We start from the raw sequence: 20950 nt of genomic DNA, 5'->3' as shown, positions 1-20950 counted from the left end.
CACCTCTCATGCCCTGTAGTTGGATCCTCTGAAGCTCCTTCGACAAGCCTGAGAACTGTAACCAGTGACCTAGAGTGCATGTTGGACCCTCTGCCATGGGACCCCAAGAAACATGAGGCATACTGGTTTCAGGAAAGAACTTGGCGCTCTCGATGCTGCTGCCCGCACCCGCCCCCTCTCCCCCTTTCGCCATTGCTACCATCCCCCCTGCCCTCGCGCTGCTCTCTCGCCCACTCCTCCTCGCGCTGCCCTTCCTGCCCGCCGCCAACGAGCTAAGCCTCGCCCGCTGCCATACTCGCTATCCATCCCGCTTCAGCCCCCCCCCCCCCCGGCCGATGCCCCCGCCACTGCCCTCTTCCGAGCCAAAGCCCGCAGCCAACTGCCCGCTGTCCACCCCGCCCGTCCACCCTTCCCGCTGTCCGCCCCGCGCCTGCACTTTGCCTTTAGCCCTCTCCCTCTCCCTCTCCCTTCTTGCTTGACAGGCTTCGCCAGCACCATCGACGTGCTCGGTCCAGCAAGATTCCCCCCTTCGTCGACGCTCCTTCGCTTCTTTTTCACAGCGGCAGACACAGATGGAGGCTCATGCTCCACTGCAGAGGGACTCCAATGAAGCCCCCTCGCCCGACCCCGCTGAGCCCACCATTCGACTTGCTCTCTCACCGACAGAGCAAGCGAGCCTAGCCGCAGAGGTAGAGCGCTTGCAAGCGACTTCTGTCATCTGCAAGATTCTCGGCACCAGACCTAGCAGAGGAGAGCTGCGTGACCTTCTCCAGGCCCGACTTCTTGCAAAGGTGGGCAAGATCTTGGACGTTCAGATCCTCGGACGACGCTACTATCAGATCGAGTTTGAGACCTCCGAGATGGCGTCCAAGATCATCGCCATGAGTCCCTTGACCATCCGAGCAGTTCGAGCCCACTTTCGACAGTGGAGACATGGTTTTGACCCTGCTTCGAATGTGTTGGTAGAGGAGGCTGATATTCCCATCTCCGTCTGCTTTCCTGGTTTGCGGAGGGAGTACCTACCTCTTTTGTCCAAGATAGGCTCAACGATTGGGACTGTCCTGGAGACACCTCGCACAGCAGCCTCGGTAGCTGCCAAGGCGTCCGACATTCCCTCAGTTCGCGTTCTGGTTAGGGATACTCACACTCTCCCGAAGGTCATCCTCCTTCCTCGAGTGAGTGGGGGTTGGTTTAGATAGAGCGTGGAATATTCGGGCCTCCCGAACCAATGCTTCATTTGTCGACAAATGGGCCATCTTGCGAAGGCCTGTCCACGGAGGAGGCCCCGACCTACACCACAAACTCAGCCCCTGCCTACAAGGGCTGGACAACAACCACAGACAGAGACACAGAGCACACACGCAGAGCCACCCTCCAAGCCTGGGGCTCCAGCGGAGGAGAGATGGCAGAAGGTTCGTGGTCGATGCCGGAAGGGACCACAGCGACAACCTGGCACTCAGAGTGGTCCTCAGGCGCCTGCCCAGCAACAGTGGGTTCCCACGGGGAACCGATTCGATCCTCTTGAGCAAGACGAGGTCCCTGCTCCAGCCCCCACCTCAGCTTCACCCTCGACGGCCCCTCCTCCTGCCGAGTTCCTCCTCTCCTCATCAGCCTCCCCCCCGCCTCCTGGTCTCGCCGCCTCCCCCCTCTACCTTTGCCCGTCCCCCCCGCCCCTCTTCTCCCTCTCCTCCCCCTGCTCCTTCACCCCCCCCTCCCGCTCCTGTTCCACAGTCGATACAGGGAGCAGGGCCATCTCCGGCTGCTAGAAGATCTCTTGGCAGCGCCTTTGCCACGAGTCGCTTGGCGAGAGAGAGACAGCCTTTCTTGCGACCCCCTTTACAGGTACAGACGTCTACCTTTGCAGCAGTCCCTCGAGGTTTGACGAGCTTTGACATTCGGCGTCGATGGGACTTCTTTGCCTACGACTTTAGACACTTTCTCGGCAACTCCTCTTCAGGCCTTGAGGCAGCCTGCTGCAGGGTTCATGTTTTGTTCCTTGCAGCCAGGGGGTTAGAGGCCTTGGACTCAGCAGTTCGCTTCTCTTTTCCCCTTTGCGGCAGGGACCAGACTGAGTGGACCCTCGACTCAGTGTTGGAGTGGCTGCATACATAGACCCTAGAGTTCTCTCATCACATGGGAGACCTAAGAGTTACAAACATGCTGTAGACTCTATGGCCATTGGCCAAGTTAGCTGTTATCCCTCTAGATGCAGCATGATGTAGACACATTGTAGTTCACTTCTTTGCTGATACACAGTGCCCGCCATGCTATGTACACATTCACGAGGACTCCTGGACAGAGGAGGTTGCTTTACGCATGGCTCGGTCTACTTGGGCTTGGGCCAGGCAGTCTTTGCAGTCACGCCTATCTAGAGGACGCTCGGATGCGGATTACTCCCCATCCAAGCCATCCTCGAAGATAGCACGTTTAGCTGATGCGGCAACATCTGTCTTTCTCGCTCCCCATGAGGATCGTCTCATGGAACGTGCAGGGACTAGGTGGGCCCCAGTTTCAACGTCAATGTGGCCGACTACGTCAGGATCTTCAGCGTTGCCTTGTGGGAGAAGAGATTGATCTCCTTATGCTACAGGAGCATCATCTGTGTAAGAGCCGCATTAGACGTTGTGGTCAGCTCTTGCATGGACGTTATGTACTTTTTGGTCAGCTGCTTTTGGACCTGGAGGCATCCAAGGTGGGGTATGTATGACTATTGCAGATTCTATGCAGCAGGCCATTGTGGGCAGAGGGATTATTGTGCTAGGCAGGGCTCAGTGGATCACTATGCAGGTTTAGGGTTGCCTTGTGGGCTTCCTGAACATATATGCGCCCAATGTGGCGAGTGCACGAGTAGAGTTTTGGGCACAGATTGTTGAGTCTCTGCCACCGCAGGCAGAGACTCAACTGCTCTGCCACGCAGGCAGAGCAGTGGTGCATAGGGGGTGACTTCAACATGTTGGAGGACCCTTATGACAGGATTGGTAGTAGCCATGCTACTGTGCATAGAGTTGAGCTAGCAGCTTGGGAGAGGTTTTGTATGACTCTGAGGGTTTCGGATGTGTGGCAGCACTCTAGCTTTGTGAGGCCCCCAGGCAGCCTGGTCTTCTCTCGTTCGTACCGTAGAGTGGGAGGAGTGAATCTATCGCGGATAGATCGCTTCTACACTAGTGACCACTTCTGTGACTTGGGTGGGACAGTTGGCATTCTGGCAAGGACTTCCTTCTCAGACCATGCACCAGTGATCCTCACAGTGGCAGATAGACAAAGGAGGGGGAGCACGATGCTTCGCATCCCTGAGAGGGTCTTGCTGGACTCTGCACTCAGAGAGCGAGTAGAGGCTCTTTGGACAGAGAGCTTGGACATGCAAGATTCTCCTGCTGACAGAGTGGTCTCAGGACGAGCTCAGTTTAGTCGCTTCTTTCTCCAGGAGTCTTTGGCTCGCCTGGCTGCAACGAGAGAGGAGCAGCGTCTCAGACGGGGCGTTGCTTCCTTGCAGAGGATGCAGGAGCAGCATCCACACAGTCCTTGGTTGGAGGAGCAGTTACAGTAGGCTCGCGAGGAGCTTGTTAGCACAGAGGAGCGGCGCCATGAGTTTGCTTTCCATCGACAGGCATCTCAGTGGACATAGGTGGGTGACAGAGTGACTGGTGCTTTCTTCGAGGCAGTGGGACCTTGGCATACGCATGCCAAGGTCAGTCAGTTGAGCAGGCCCGACAGGTCAGTTGCTTCTGAGCCAGAGAACATGCATGCAGTTGCTACTGACTTTTACCATGAGTTGCTGTTTGCAGAGCCTCAGTCAAAGCGTCAGGATGCATGCAGAGAGCAGGTGTGGGCACAGATGCCTTGCCTTGTGACTGAGGAGATGCGTCAGAGCCTTGAGCTGCCACTTGAGCTTGAGGAGTTGCACACGGCTCTTAGTGCACTCCCCCGTGGTAGTTGTCCAGGTGAGGATGGCTTGACTCCCAGTTTTTTCTTGGAGTACTGGGACTTGCTTGGCCCAGATCTCTGTACTACTTTTCAGTACATCTCGCACACAGGACAGATGCCTGACAGCATGAGTGAGGATCTCATCCACCTCATTCCCAAGGAGGGTGGCTCCTTGGATGAGATTTGATAGAGGCGCCCCATTACCATCCTCAACTCAGCCTACAAAATGCTTGCCAAGGCTCTGCGTTTGAGGATCCAGCCACTCCTAGAGAGCCTTATACATGGGACTCAGACAGGTTTTGTCAAGGAGTGCGGTATCCTTGACAACATCTTTACTTTTTGGGAGGCTTCTGTCCTAGCGCGGCTCCGTGGTGAGGATCTGGTGATTCTTCTTCTCGATTTTGAGAAGGCTTACGACAGAGTTGACTAGGACTTTTTAGAGGGCACTCTAGGCAGGATGGGTTTCTCAGATGCTTGGATCAGAGGGGTGTCAGTTTTGTACAGACGGGCACACAGTCAGGTACTTTTGTCAGGAGGTAGAGGTGATCGTTTCATGCTCACACGTTCGGTCAGACAGGGCTGCCCTCTTGCCCCTTTCCTCTTTCTGTTCTATGCTGAGGTGATGAGCAGGTTTTTGGTGTCGCAGCACGTTGGTCTACGGGGCTTAGCACTTCCTATTCGGGGAGATGAGCTATTGGACATTGAGTTTGTCGACGACTCAGCCTTGTACTTGGATGGCCAGGAGGCCAACCTTCACAGTTGTGAACAGGTTCTTGAGACCTTCTGTTGTGCATCCAGCGCACTAATCAACTCGATAAAGACAATGGCTTTCTCGGTTGGTAGTGCTCCTGTACCCGATTGGATGCCAGGGGAGGATTTCAGGTGGATTCCCCAGGGACAGCAGTTCAGTACCTTGGCTGTCATGTTGGTTTAGACTTGTCTCCCGAGCAGCAGATTGCTCCCCTCCTCTTGTCTATCAGGAGGAAGTTGCTACATTGGAGCTCCGCACGACTTTCTTTGGCTGGCAGAGTTGTAGTGGCCAACCAGGTGTTGTTGGCTACTATGTGGTACATCACTTCTTGCTGGGTCTTCTCGAGTTCTTGTATCAGCCAGGTAGAGAGGCTGATCGGGAACTTCCTTTGGTCAGGGCGTGACCCTCAGACAGCCCGGGCCAAAGTGGCTTGGCAAGTCATCACTCTTCCTTGTTCACAAGGAGGGCTTGGGATCATAGACCCAGCACAACAGAGTAGAGCCCTTCTTGGGAAGTTCATCATCCGAGGACTTCTTCCAGGTGAGGAGTCATGGAAGGAGTTCTTGCTATAGCGGCTTCGTGCTAGGGTGCCTCAGGCAGGAGGCCCCTGGCAACCTTCGACCAGATGGATCTTCACAGAGATGCGCAGAGTTGGCTTGAGCAGGAGACTGGAGGACCGCTTCGCTATGGGTTTGCTTCGATCTTGGGAGCACTTGCGGCAAGGCCTGGAGCAGCGGCAGCCTACTTGCACGGAGGAGCGCCTTCGATAGCCCCTTGTTTGGAACCCCATGGTTAGCACTCAGAGAGGCCACCTGCTTGGTAGTCGGCCTCATGTTTCTTGGGGTCCCATGGCAGCGGGTCCAGTACGCTCTTTAGGTGACTCGCTACAGTTTTCAGGGTTGTCAGAGGAGCTACAGGGCTTTCAGTTTGCAGGGCATGAGAGGGGTGCACAGCATGTGCCAAGACATCTCAGAGGCAGTACCAGTTGAGTGGCTCACACCTCTCGAGTCAGCAGCGCCCAGATGGATGGGAGCCTTCACGCAACTCGAGGTTCTCTTCTCAGTTCGGGCTTGTTCAGAGACTGTTCCCTCCCTATTTTTCGAGCTACAGGGTGAGGGACACTTACAACGAATTGCAGTAGAGGCCCCGCAGGCGGCTGAGTGTTGTTTTCAGAGGATCCGAGTGGTGGGCATCTGTGGGAGGACTTGTGTCATCGATCCTGACCCTGCTGCTCTTGAGACTGGACATTAGAGGCTGTGGGCTTGGGAGTATTGTCCATTAGCACGAGTACAGTGGGATCCTGGAGAGTGGCTATGGAGGGACCCTTTCTCTTCTACAGACCACCCAGGCGTCCCTTTCTTTCAGTACACTGTTCGACTGGGATGCCACATTCTGACAGCACAGAGAGAGGCTCACCCTGCTACAGCACCTAATTGGCAGGAGGAGGGTCTCACAGCTGAGTTCTTGGCAGCTTTTTGGGAGAGGTTGTGGGATTCCAGACAGTCGAGGCGAGTCACTTTGTTTCAGTGGGCTGGTCGCACACAGAGCTACAACAGTTGGGAGCTAGCTTGTGCATAGTGGTCTCTCGGTCGCATGCGCAACTTGTGACCATCTTGTGGAGAGTCACTACCACTGTCTGTGGGATTGTACCTCGGCACAGCAGGTGTGGCTTCGTGTTCTTCGGCTGATGTGTGCTCTCTCATGGCTCGGCAGTACACTTGGGGGGCAGCTGCTTGGTCCACTCTCACGGGCCCGGCACTTCAGTTTGAGCTATCTTCCCCCAGCAGGATGATAGTGATTGAGGGGGGGGCGACCTCTTGAGTCAACAACGCCCATATGGGGGCCTTCACACGACTGGAGGTTCTCATCGTAGTTCGGGCTAGCTCAGAGACTGTACCCTCCTTGTTCTTCGAACTACAAGGTGAGGGTCGTTTACATCGAGTTTCAGTAGAGGCCCCACAGGTGCCAGAGTGTTGTTTTCAGAGGATCCGAGTTGTGGGCATCTGTGGGAGGACTTGTGTCATAGATCCTGATCGAGCAGCTCTTGAAACTGGACACTGGAGGCTGTGGGCCTGGGAGAGCTGTCCCTTGGCACGTGTGCAGTGGGATCCTGGAGAGTGGTTTTGGAGGGACCCCTTCTCCTCAGCCGACCACCCAGGTATTCCTTTCTTTCAGTACACTATTCGTCTGGGACGTCACATATTGGCAGCGCGGAGAGAGGCTTGTCGTGCTACAGCACCTCATTGGCAGGAGGAGGGTCTCACAACTGAGTTCTTGCGAGCTGTTTGGGCGTGGTTATGGGACTCTAGACAGCCGTGGCGAGTCACTTTGTTCCAGTGGCTGGTTGCATATCGAGCTACCGCAGTTGGGAGTTGGCTTGTACATAGTGGTCTTTTGGCAGCATGCGCAGCTTGTGACCGTCCTGTGGAGAGTCAGCGGCATTGTCTTTGGGATTGTCCTTTGGCGCAGCAGGTTCGGCTTCGTGTCCTTCGGTTGATGCCAGCTCTTTCCTCAGCACGACAGTACACCTGGGGGGCAGCTGCTTGTTCCACTCTTATGGGCCCGACACTTCAGTTTGAGCTATCCTCCACCAGCAGGATGATAGTGATGCAGGGGGTTTGACCTACACTCCAGTGTGCTACGGAGATTACTCTACAGAAGTGGAGCAGAGAGAGAGAGAGAGGAGTGTTGGGAGCTCATCTGCGGCCTGCCACTCTGGTTCATTTGGCAGGCCCGCTACTTCCGCATCTCTGAGGCTCGCCTTGTACCACCAGCAGAGACAGTTCGAGATCTTTGGCTAGAGTTGATCCATACTCTCAGAGGACAGTTCGAGAGACTCCAAGGCAGCTCCGACCGCATGCGGAAGCGTAGAGACTCGAGAGGCCTTCCTTCGACTCTGGCGCCTTGGGCCTTTCTTCACCATGGTCCAGGGTGTACTCAGATGGCACTACCGTCCACTTGTGTGGCTTTTCCCTCCTCCCATTTCTTGATTTAGCCTCATTGTACATATGCTCTTTTGTCATTGGGAGAGTCTCCCGATCATGGTTGTTGTAGCCCTCTCTCGGAGAGGTGGTTGTAGCCCTATGGGCAGTTTCATTTACTAATAGAAGGATCTTTTTCTTGAAAAAAAAAAAAACATGAGGCCTACTACCAACCAAGTGGCCTCTTTGAGTGCTAACCATGGGGTTCCAAACAAAGGGCTGCCTCAGGCACTCCTCCATGCAAGTAGGCTGATGCTGCTCCAGGCCTCTCAGGAGAGGAGAAGACTCACAGCAAAACGGTCCTCCAGTCTCTTGCTCAAGCCAACTCTGCGCATCTCTGTGAGGATCCATCTGGTCGAAGGTCACCAGGGGCCTCCAGCCTGGGGCACCCAACCACTAACCCGCTGAAGCAAAATCTCCTTCTAGGGCTGCTCCCCTGGAAGCAATCCTCTAACAAAAAACTTCTCAAGAAGGGCTATGCTCCGCTGTACTGGGTCTATCATCCCCAACCCTCCCTGAGAACAAGGAAGAGTAATGACCTGCCAGGCCACTCTGGCCCGAGCTATCTGAGTGTCGCGCCCTGACCAAAGGAAGTTCCGGATCAGTCTCTCTACCTGACTGATGCAGGAACTCAAAAAGATCCAACAAGAAGTGATGTACCACATAGTAGCCAACAACACCTGGTTGGCCACTACAACTCTGGCTGCCAAGGAAAGACGTGCGGAACCCCAAATGTAGTAGCTTCCTCCTGATCGATAGGAGGAGGGGAGCAATCTGCTACTCAAGGGATAAGTTCAAACCAACCTGACAGCCCAAGTATCAAACTGCAATCCCGGGGGGAATCCATCTGACACCCTCACCTGGCAGCCAATCTGGCGTAGGAGCAGTACCAACCGAGAAAGCCACAGTCTTTCTCCAGTTAATCCGTGCACCTGATGCACAACAAAAGGCCTCAAGAGCCTGCTCACACCTATGAAGGTTTGGGTCATGGCCCTCCAAGTACAAAGCTGAGTCGTCTGCAAATCGTCTCAAATGCTGGATGTTGCCAACAGTACCTGACTGTGTGCCCATCTGTAAAGATCTGACACACCTCTAATCCAAGCATCTGAGAAGCCCATCCTGCGTAGAGTGCCCTCCAAGAAGTCCCAATCAACTCTATCATAGGCCTTCTCAAAGTCGAGAAGGAGTATCACCAGATCCTCACCACGCAGGCGAGCGAGGGCAGAAGCCTCCCCAAACGTAAAGATGTTGTCAAGGATACTACGCTCCTTGACAAAACCTGTTTGTGTCCCATGTATAATGCTCTCTAGAAGTGGCTGAATCCTCAAACTCAGAGCCTTGGAAAGAATTTTGTAGGCTGAGTTGAGGATGGTGATGGACCGCCACTGTTGAATCTCATCCAAGGAGCCATCCTCCCTGGGAATGAGGTAAATGAGACCCTCACTCATGCTGTCAGCAGACATCTCTCCTGTGTGCAGGATGTACTAAAAAGCGTTGCAGAGATTTGAGCCAAGTCCGTCCCAGTACTCTAAGAAAAAACTAGGATTCAAACCATCCTCACCTGGACACCTACCATGAGGAAGTGCACTGAGGGCCACATGGAGCTCCTCTAGCTGAAGAGGCTGCTCAAGCCTCTGGCACATCTCCTCAGTCACAAGACAAGGCATCTGTGCCCAAACCTGCTCTCTGCAAGCATCCTGACGCTCTGATTGAGGCTCTGCTGAAAGCGGGTCACGGTAAAAGTCGGTAGCAACTGCTTGCATGTCCTCGGGCTCTGAAGCAACTGACCCATCAGGCCTCCTCAACTGGCTGACCCTAGCATGCGTATGTCGGGGTCCCACTGCCTCAAAGAAAGCCCTTGTCACTCTGTCACCCACCTGGGTCCACTGAGATGCATGTCGATGGAAGGCAAACTCATGGCACCTCTCCTCTGTGCTAGCAAGCTCCTGACGAGCCTACTGCAATTGCTCCTCCAACCAAGGACTGTGTGGATGCTGCTCCCAAGCTGCCAACTCAACTCTATGCACAATAGTATGGCTACAGACTGTCCCACCCAAGTCACAGAAGTGGTCACTAGTGTAGAAGCGATCTATACAAGATAGATTCACTCCTCCCACTCTGCGGTCCGAACAAGAGAAGGCCAAACTGTCAGGGGGCCTCACAAAGCTAGAATGCTGCCACACATCTGAAACCTGCAGAGTCATACAAAACCTCTCCCAAGCTGCCAACTCAACTCCGTGCATAGTAATATGGCTACCTCGAATCTTGTCAGAGGGGTCCTCCAACATGTTTAAGTCACCCCCAATGCACCATTGCTCTGCTTGCGGCAGAGACTCAACAAATATGAGACCAAAACTCTGCACATGCACTCGCCACATTGGGCCCATATATGTTCAGGAATCCCACGAGGCAACCCCGAACCTGCATAGTGATCCAGTGAGCCCTGCCTGGCACAATAATCCCATAGTTACAGGAAATGGCCATTTTCAAGTCTCCGTTCCCCGTTCCCATCCCAATTTCCCGTTCCGTGTTTCAGACGTGAGTATCCAAAACAGGGAATGGCATTTCATGCATGTTGCCGTTCCCCATTCCGATTTTCCGTTCCGGGTAACTATGAATAATCCCTCTGCCCACTATGGCTTGCTGCAAAGAGTCAGCAATAGTCATACATACCCCTCCCTGGATGCCTCCAGGTCCAAAAGCAGCTGACCAAAACGTCTCATAGCGACCACGCAAAATCTGACCACATCGTCTAATGCGGCTCTCACAAAGATGATGCTCCTGTAGCATAAGGATGTCAATCTCACCACCCACAAGGCATCTTGAAGCTCCTGACACAACCGGCCCCTCTCACGCTGAAACTGGGGCCCTCCTAATCCCTGCACATTCCATGAGATGATCCTCATGGAGTCGGTGAGAGAAAACAGCTGCTGCAACAACAACCAACCTCGCTATCTTTGAGGCCGGTTTGGATGGAGAGTAATCCGCATCCGAACAACCTCTAGATAAACGAGATAGGAGTGACTGCCCCACCCAAGCCCAAGCCGAGCGTGCAGCCCAAAGGGCTACATCCTCTGGCCAAGGGCTCATCGCGATGACCTTGGACGCCATCTCGGAGGTCTCGTACTCTATCTAATAGTAGCCGCGTTTGAGGAACTGAACATCCAAGATCTTTTCCACCTCTGAGAGAAGGCGGGCCTGGAGAAGATCACGCACCTCTCCTCTGGTGGGTCTGGTGCCGAGAATCTTGCAAATGACGGAAGTCGCCTGAAGGCGTTCCACCTCTGCTGCGAGGCTCGCTTGCTCTGTCGGCGAGAGAGCAAGTTAGATGGTGGGCTCTACAGGGTAGGGCGAGGGGGCTTCCTGAGAGTCCCTCTGTGGTGGAGCATGAGCCTCCATCAGTGTCTGCTGCCGTGAAGAACGGGCGAAGAGTCATTGACGAGTGGTGGCCTTTTGCAACCGAGTACGTCGAAGGAGATGACAGCTTTAGCCGAACAGAAAACAGGGGTAGAGGGGAGAGTGGCGATGCGGGGAGAGCGGGATTGCGAGGCGGAGCTGGCGGGCTGAGGCGCGGCGAAAGGGCTGAGGTGTGGCAGGCTGGGGCTGGCACGGTAGTGATGACTACGGGCAGTGGGCAGGGCAGGACAGGTTAGCGCAAGACCAGCAGGGGGGGAGAGCGATGGCCGGAGAGAAGGGGGGCAGTATGTGCACAGAGAGAGAGAGGGCGAGGGCAACAGCCCGCAAAAGTTGGATCAGTCAAGTCTCCTGCTGAGAGGGGGTGTTAGACTTACACCACTGTTTTATGAGCAATGGTTAAATTAAGTCAGAGCGGATAGTTTGTAATCATTTTGAGCATTCAAGAAAACTATAAATAAATATGTGCAAGAAAAAAATGCTCACTCTTGCACGCGAGGAGATTGTACCCAATGCTATGTGTCCTCTCCTCTCCTCTCTTCTCTCTCATGGTATGCATAGCGTTCCACTCTAGTAGAAGCGCATGCACGTGCTCTTGTGCTCCCTCTTCCTCTCTATCTCTTTCCGTTCAATCTCGCTTTGAATTATGTGTCTCTCTGATCTTTCAAATATACGCACCTACGGTTCTACTACTCGTAGTATGGTATTTTTGTGTATTTTTGCAAGCACTCCGCGCTCCCATCTGTTGCAGTTCTATTGCACGCTCATACACCCATCAATTTTGGTAAGCACCTAAAAGAGCACACCAAACTCAGGGATAATCAAATGATAAGATCCTCTTGATTACTCTCATAGATTTGTGAAAATACCTTGCTTATTTGAAGGGTTCCAAAGTCGATGCTCGACACGACAGCAAACAAAAAATTCACCAATTTAAACAATATCAGTGCAAAGTGTCGGTGTAGGCAGCACAAGTGCAAATTTTCCGATTTAAATAGCATGCCTAACAGGTGTGGATTTGCCAATTTATGCAAACACCGATTACAAAATCATACTACAATGGTTGGCCACCATTGTCCCTAGTATGATTTGGTTAACTCGGGTATATGATTAAATTTTATGGATTTAGATTTGGTTTAGTGTTTATGGAATTGGACTTGGAATTAATGAGGATTGATTATTAAACGATGATTGTGACCAATGATATCCTGACACACTAAAATATAACATACATTGCCTAATTTCGTGGTATGGGACACTAAAATATGCAGAAGGGCTAAGCAAATTAGTTTGTTTAAGTTCATGAGTTTTTATTATAATACCTGATATTTATGACACAGTTTTAACCATTGTTTTTGACAAGTATGATTTGCACATTAATAGCATAGCAACTGAGAACAGTTGCTTCCTAGAGGAGAGGTATGTAATAGAAATTGATAAACATTTATTTATTACAGCTCACAGTTATGGACTATGCAAAAGGATAGCAAGTTTATCGATATTTTTTTATTAAAGAGCTCTTTATGAGCAATGGTCACTTTATGTATGGGCGGACAGTTTGTAATCATTTTGATTATTGGAGAAATCTATAAATAAATACGTGCAAGAGGAAAATGCTAACTTTTGCACCGGGGGAGATTGTACCCAATCCTATGTTCTTCTTCTCTTCCCTCCTCTCCTCTCCTCTCCTCTCCTCTCCTCTCACAGTATGCATAGCACTCCACTCTAGGGAATGCACATGCACGTGCTCTCGTGCATTCTCTCGCTCTCTATCTCTTTCAGTTCAATCTTGTTGTAGATTATGTGTGCCTTTGATCTTTCAACTATACAGAGTTGTGGTTCTATTGCTTGTAGTATAGTATTTTTGCAAGCACTCCGCGCTCACATCTATTGCAGAGAGTTCATGGCATGATCACCATTCTCTACTTTCTCCCTTGTGCACCTCATTAGCCATCATGTGATTGTACCCCTCCTCATATGTTTTGAGCTGATGTATTATGTGATAACGATGAGGATGTCAGTTAGACTTACATACCTACCCACCCTAGGTACTATCATTTTATTTTATCTATGTGTTCCTTAGACATTGAACTAGAGTCACACATGGATATAACCTTTTGGTCTCAAAGGTCATTTTGGCCTTTTAAAGACATTAATGTCACATTCATCTCTCTCTCTCTCTCTCTCTCTCTCTCTCTCTCTCTCTCTCTCTCTCTCTCTCTCTCTCTCTCTCTCTCAGTAATGTCTAGTTCTGTCACAATTTGCTGACGTGTCAAGCCACTGAAGAACGGAGCCAACCTGCAGATCCCACCCTAGAGGCCTAAACCCTAAGAAGAAGAAGAAGAAGAAGCGGAAGAAGTTCCCACCAATTTATGGGACCCCATCGGATGGGCCCCAAGTGACAAAGGCATTAAAATAAAGCAAGCTCACACACACACACACGGAGAGCATGATGAAGTGGCAGCTATACGGATTTCCACAATTCGCGCTGACATAATGACGTGGCAAGTGAACGGAATTTTGCAATTCGCTCTGACATGATGACGTGGCAGTGTACCGATTTCCGCAAAACGCACTGGCAGCTTTTGGGCGCTAGTGCTTTTTAAGACCAGATGCTTTTGAGTTTAATGCTTTTCATGTGACTGCTTTTCAAGGCCAAGGACATTTAAATATGTGCAGAGGGCTCATGCTCTGACACACTTCTGGATGAAGGTGCAAAGCGTGAGTACCGAGTTCAAGTAATATAAATAAATACCGAAAGGGGCGCCAAGTCCCTTCCTCCTCGCCCTACTCACCCCCTACCTCCCAACCCACACCAGCCCCTACTCACTGTCTTAAGAGCGTGGATGACTTCCAATAGCTCCTTTTTATAAATCTGTGCAATTCGCTCTGGTTGCGAAAACATTCGACTCTCATAAGCTATAACATGATCCTCCTGCATTAAGATCACTCCCAGACTACGACCACACGCATCACAGTAAACCTCAAATGGCTTTTGCAAATCTAGTAATACCAACACTAGACTAGTTCAACTTCTCTTTTAGAGTCTTAAGCTGCAATCTCTGATGGTCCCCAAGAAAAAGGAACCTCTTTCTGGGTCAAAATGTATAACAGAGAAGCAATCTCCGCAAACTTTCAAATGAACCACCGGTAATACGAGCACAAACCCAAAAATCTTCAAACTTCATGTACATTCTTCAAATCTGGATGATCTTGAATGGTTTTAGCTTTGGCCAGGTCCATTTTTACACCCATTGCAGAGACAATGTGTCCCCAAAAGTATATCCCTCGCAAGAAAAATTTTCTCTTTTTCCCATTAACCACCACTCAATGTTGTTGTAGTGCTTGGAAAACATGTAACAGATAATGCTTGTGCTCTGCCTCACTCTTCGAGAATACGATGATGTCCTCAAAAAAAGTATCCAGAAATGACTGATACTCTCTAAAAATCATGTCCATCATCCTATTGAACGTTGCAAGAGTATTCGTGAGACCGAAAGGCATCACCAAGTACTCCTACATTCCAAAGGACGTCCTGAATGTGGTCTTGTATGCATCTCCGACAGCAATTCTGATGATGATAGCCACTTTTCAAGTCAATTCTGCCAAAACAAGTAGAACCCTGTAACTTGTCCAGTATATCATCGAACCTGGGTATTAGAAACTTGTTCTTGATGGTGATTTTGTTGAGAGATCTGTAGTCAATGTACATTCTCCAAGATCCACCTTTCTTCAGTACCAACGACACTCGTGAATAGTAAGTTTATATAACGGGATATATGAGACCCTTCTCTAGAAGCTCTTTCACTTAATTCATAATTTCCTCGTTCTGGGTTCTGCTAACTTGATAAGGTGGCCAATACGGTGGCGTGCTTCCATGAATCAATTCAATGGTGTGATCTTCAAGTCGTTGACTGTCACAGAGTGATGACATGGCATGACCAACTCGAAGAGAAATGGCCAAGTGGACGAGAGACACTGAACGGACAAACTTGAAGAACTTATGAAGCAGCTTGAACCCTGAAAGAGATTTTTGTAACATGCGCTGACATGCTGACGTGGTAGATCGTACAGATGTTGACATGGTAGGGTTGTCCGGATTTCCATGTTTTGCGCTACTGGTGCCACGTGGCAGGCTATACGAATTACCGCAAATTACACTGGCTCCTTTTGGGAGTCTCCAACGCTAGCTTTTGAGAGCAAATGCTTTTGGGGGAAAGTGCTTTTGGGGCTCTGCTTTTGGGCATCCCTTGTACTGTTTATAGGAGCCCTTGGGGCCTCACTCTGCAGACCATCTGGACGCAGAGTCTGAGAGCCGAGGACCGTCGGGAGTTGTACCTTGATGTGATCACTAATAAAGAGATACTGAAAGGGACAGCAATCTTTGGGGCCAGTACTTCTGGGTGCGGAAGTCCATCATGCCCTGTCAACTCTCTTCTTCTTCTTCTTCTTCTTCTCTCTCTATTCAAGTTCAGTAGTTTTGAAGTTTATGTTCATGTGTTGCTATTGATTTCTTGCTTGATGTGTCGAAGCCTATAAAAGTGGTATCAGAGCTCAGAAAGTTTCTTCTTCTACGAGGGATTCGATCCCTTCTGCAGCACACGAAGATTCTCGAAGAGAATCTGACAGAGTAGACAAGATTTTTGTGAAAGAATCTTCGTGTCCCGACCCGGACATATTAGCCACTCCCACCCTTCGTCCGTCGCACATCGAGCGTGCTCACATCCTCATTGCTCCGCCTTAAAGGGCATAAGCCATAAAGAACCCAGATTACACATGGTTCTCATGGAGAATCTGACAGAGATAACACCTCTCAGCGGGAAGGCATAGAAAAGTTGAACCCAAGAGTGGGAACTGAAGAAAAGAATGAAGAATTGGGTAATTTTTTTTGCGGGAAAGTTTGCCAAAATAGAGTACAAACGTCAATTGCAGGTTGACACATGTGTTGATCAAGTACTCCAAAGACCTGAGATTTATGAAATACCTAAAGAATTACCCGATGGATGAGATTCACATGAGATGGCGAGAAACCATTGATTCTCCTCCTAGGTTGGGAACAAAGTTGAAAGAAAAGCCAAGTGCATAAACGTGGAAACTGTATTCACAGAAAGAGCTAGACAGAGCTCATGACAAGAAGATGAACCAGATAATGAAAAGCTTGAAGCACTCTCGGAAGAAGAGGAAATCGATGGATTTTCCCGTTTATTTGGGCCGGAGGTCAAGTTTCGGGTGGCAAGTAGATCCAAGAAGCGTACTCATTTCGAGGATGACTCACATTTTTCTTCATTTTCAGAGAGTTCCAACAGATCGTCAACCTCTAGTTCCAGAGAGAATGAGAAAAGGCGGAGATTTTTGAAAAAGACTAGAAGGCATGGAAGGCCATCTAGCAGTTCGGAGGAGGAGAGCTAGTCCTCTTCTGACAGTGACTAGATGAGCAAGAAGACCAAGGAGTTCAACGAAGGGGGTTAGGCTGTCACGTTTGAGACGGTTTCAAGCTATCAGGACACCCTTCGAGCCCTTGAGTTTGTACGACAATTTGACGTCGCTTTCTCTGGAGGTTGGTTCATGGAACACTCCAAGGTGCGGAGGGCGGCATCTTACATAAAAGGAAACGCAGAGACATGGTGGTCTACTCTGTTGTTACGCAAAGAAGCCCATGCCACGTGGTTAAATTCAAGAAAATTTTTCACGTGAACTTGGATATCAGATGAATATGAAAGAGATGTCATCATGGCTTGGCATCACTTGAGAATGACTAAGAAAGATACATTGGATGACTACTGCCAAAATTTTTGGGGTACTTATCCGTCAATATCTTCGTTTCAGAAGATTACTTTGAGAAACCGATTGAGCGGTTTTGTTGTGGATTGTCAAAAGAAATTCGAGAGTATTGTCTAAACCAGAAGTCTGACTCTATTCAGAGACTTATGGGACATGCTAAACAAGGATTTGGAATGCATGCTGGCTCATTGACTTATCCTACGGATACGATAGCATCCACCTCAGCAGGGACCTCAAGAGTCTGCCAGTGAAGAGAATGAATCAAGGGAACCATATGCAAGTTGATCAGAGGATTCTGGAGAAGAAAAGGGATCAGATGATAGTGCGTCTCAGGGTTCCGATGATTGAAACTGAGGTGCCAATGGACACGGGAGGCTAGCGAAGCTACCCCCAGGTCCTAAGGCACAAGGAAAGAAAGGAAAGGGAATCAGCTCATAGATCAGAGAATTCCCTAGATCCAAGTAAGCTGCCAGTGGACAAGGAGCCTCAGGAGCAACCTAGAGTGGAAGAGACCAAGGAGATTCTCGTTCCAAAACAGATATTGGCTCACATGGAAAGAAAAGTGAAAGATAAAGTGATACGGTGGTTCTTAGTTTAAGAACTATCCGGCATTTGATGTGAAGTGGATGGAGGAGGACCTAGCAGATACTCCTCACATGCTGGAACTTTACCTTCACGCTTTCGGTCTAGCTCCGACTATTCCGAGAGTTCCCGGAGATTAGTGGGTTGAATCTGGTGGAGGCGGGACTACACAAGAGGGGAGTTACTTCGCTCCTTTGTCATAGATTACGTAGATGGAATAAAGTCACTGACTTCATTTGGATTTCAAGGATATTGATGGGGCTGACAGTATTCTGTTGAATGACTTTATGAAAGAAGTACTTCAAACTGGGAATTCTTGAAATGAATCTGAGTAGTGTTTGAGTGCATGTTTGAAAGACGAAATGACTACAGCATTTCGGTGTTGTTCTCCGGAGAGATGAAATGGTAACAAGATTTAGTCAATCAATACATCTGCGAGAGATCAGTGACATATCTGGATGTGATTGCTAAATACGTTACAAAAGATCATGATTTGAACTTCATGCATCCCACACAAACACCAAGGCAACACATCAAGAGAAAACACAAAATACCCAGTAAAATAGCTTTGGTGAACCAAAAAGGCGAACCACACACATGAAGGGCATAAATCAATACAAAGATCTGCGTACGAAGTTTCTATCATATCTCTAGAGATGCATGGCAGACTCGGCAATAACGAAGCCTAGAACTAAAAGAACCAAGGGCGAAAGATTCACAAGCTGAAGTTTACATGTCCGCTATACGAATAAAACATAAACCTAGAAATGAAATGAAATGTTATATTAACGTCTTCAAAAGGCCAAAATGACCTATGAGACCAATCAGTTACAAAATAGTGAATCTAATACCATGTCTGGGTACAAAAGAACTAGAAAAGAACTAGAAGTGGAACAAAATACTACTACTACTACTACAATCTAAAACTACGTGGGTGTAGCAGCTGATACAATAGGTACCCGGTAAACTGGATGTAACAGTGTGTGAAACAAAGATGGAAGAAATGGTGAGGATCCATCCTCATCTGCACTCTGGATGTCGAGAGAGTATGGCTCGAATCTTCTGTTGTAGTCTCCGTCGATGCTGTGTAGCTCCTCTCCTCAGTCGCGGTCGTCTGTATCTCTGTAGCTCCAATGCTCGGTCGATGAGAGTGCCAGTAGTGGTCGAATGAGTGTGGGACGAGCTCTGCAGTGGTGGCTGCTCCTCTGGCTGTCCCATATCTAGTGAAAAGAAATCTGTAATGTGTCTCTGGGACTGCCTCTCTCTAGCTCTCCCCAGTAAAGTGTCTCTATACCTGTGTAACTCAAGTAGATATAGTCCAAGACATCTCTGATCCTCATAACTCATGACCCTAGATAGAGGACCAAAACCCTCTCTATACCTGTGTAACTCAAGTAGAGAGTGCAAGGTATGCTTTGTATGTCTTGCAGGTTTGCTTGTGACCTTTTCCACACAACTCCACATGGTGCCATGCTGGGCTATCTTTATCCTTTTTGTATACATTTGCATTGCTATCACAGGGCTCAGCACACTTTTTGGAATTCAAGGCATTGCCAACAATGGGGAACCTGCCCCTTTGCTTACAAAAGGCAGCAAACAAGCAGCCCGTCTACTTACCAAAAAGGGGCAAGAGGCTAGGCCTGTGCTTACAGCACAAGCAAGTCTTCTACTTTAAAAAACGACTTCTGTGCATATCCGAACAGAGAGGGAATAGATTAAGGCATGACAGGCTACATGGTTGAAACAGCACGTTGATTACATAACAAGCACAAAAATACAAGAAGGTTCAGAACTTTTATATCAGTATCAAAAAAATATGGATAGAAACCACCACCTGGAATATTATCTATTCTATCTCCTGTAAGTGCAAGTACATCCACAAATTGAGATGGGTTCAAATCCCCAAATCTTTCCTGGAATTCCTCCAATCCAAAAGAGACAATCCTATGCAAGGATAGCCTTTGTGTCAGATATAAAACTGATGTTCTTTTACAGTTTGAGCAGTACTACATGGAGGAATTTAAAATTTTCATGAGTGCATTACAATAATGTTTCGAAGATGCGTTATTCTTTCCTTGACAACAGGGTTTCTGCTTGAATTCGATCAAGAATTACCCTGAACCACGGGGAACAAAGCGCAAGAGACGCAAGGAAGGAGAAATGAGTTGAAAGAAATCTTTATCTGGTGACACCACTCGAACCTGTCAAAGATAGCAGCACAGATCACTTTTAAATGGATTCCTTATGTCCAAGGTTATCAAGTATCTTTAGCACATTAGAAAAAAAGTGTCCTATGGAAAACACAGGAAAACAAACCTTTTCATTATGTTAGAACTGAAAACCAACAGAGAAAGAAACTGGACATTACAAAACAGTGTCATATGGAAAGTACAGGAAAACACACCTTTTCAATATGTTAGAACTGAAAAACAAACTAGACATAGGTTATTGTCAAATCGAGTCAAGAGATATGACATTGCAATGGCATGTAATAGAAATCTTGAGGCTCTCCATTCTTAATAAGAAAGAAGGAATCTTCGTTTTCTTTCTTTTTTCTTTGATATCAAGCCAAACAGACCTATGAGAGGCGAGTTCCAAAAGTCTTGAAACTTGACATTGCTACAACAGCCCATTTTGCCAACACTTTGAGCAAGAAAAAGTTGTCATATTTTGACCATATGAGAACAACGTGGGAATGTACAGATCGTTCTCTACTATACCTTTCCTATACGGTACAGATGAGACCTTGTTTGTGGTTTTACTTGTGGATGTTCTTCCCACAAAAAACAGATCTAATTGCCCCTATTTAGCACAATTGATGCTCTCTGGTACTATTTTCCACACCACAACTCTTTTCTAAAACTTGTTTCATTTAGTCAAAGAACAATCAGTCTACAGATACCTGTCGTTGTCAAACTACTTTGGAATTAATGTTCTGGTGCACAGAAAGTGCTGGTGAAACGTATTGACAATAAACCCTTAACTTATATCATAGCCTGCCACTTCAGTAATAGAAATTTACCTATTAGCAAATCTTCAACACCTAAATATATACTTCAATAACATTTTCTAAAAACTGTTCCAACAACCTTTGGCAAACCCATCCAGCAAGGACCCAGATAGACAATACCTTAGCCTCTGCCTTGATAGCACTCAAAGCGAGTGTTCCTATGACATCATCAGCCTCCACACCAGGTACCTGCAGCAATGAGCGCCAAAATAGGCTTCACTTAAACTCTAAATGTTAACAACAGGAATTTAAAGCATTAATTACCTCCACGGTTTTGATGCCCATAGCTGTGAGTGCTGGTTTGATGTACTGTAGTGACTGAACAACAGTATCCGGTGTTGGGCTGCGATTTGATTTGTAATCCGAAAACATAGTGTGGCGAAAAGTCAAACCTATACTCAATTGAAAAAAAATTAGACAAAAATTGTTGTATTGAACAAAAAAGAAATACAACACCAAGAGTTCATGGGCAACACATGCTAGTTCCTTGTGGCATCAACTAGCAAA

The 20950-nt window shown here is 48.7% G+C and overlaps 1 protein-coding gene across 6 annotated transcripts in view; it reads right to left on the bottom strand.

Annotated features, from left to right (window-relative positions):
- LOC147444038 (uncharacterized) overlaps window positions 1-20950 on the bottom strand; it is a 162676-nt gene that overhangs the window by 69722 nt on the left and 72004 nt on the right. For all 6 annotated transcript variants that reach the window (XR_015190010.1, XM_086526780.1, XM_086526783.1 and 3 more), the window contains exons 7-10: window positions 20708-20835; window positions 20564-20632; window positions 19549-19634; window positions 19268-19377 (exon numbers count right to left, since the gene is read on the bottom strand). Coding sequence is in view for 5 of the 6 variants with exons in the window: in XM_086526780.1 (XP_086382906.1) it covers window positions 19268-19377; window positions 19549-19634; window positions 20564-20632; window positions 20708-20835 (393 nt within the window). In the remaining variant the exon portion in view is untranslated. The remainder of the gene's footprint in view (window positions 1-19267; window positions 19378-19548; window positions 19635-20563; window positions 20633-20707; window positions 20836-20950) is intronic.

The sequence above is a fragment of the Adiantum capillus-veneris genome, chromosome 13, assembly GCF_014529385.1.
Source record: "Adiantum capillus-veneris isolate H3 chromosome 13, ASM1452938v2, whole genome shotgun sequence".
Lineage (NCBI taxonomy): Eukaryota > Viridiplantae > Streptophyta > Polypodiopsida > Polypodiales > Pteridaceae > Adiantum > Adiantum capillus-veneris.
Note: the sequence above shows the minus strand (reverse complement) of the source record. Positions and strands in the feature narration are given on the sequence as shown.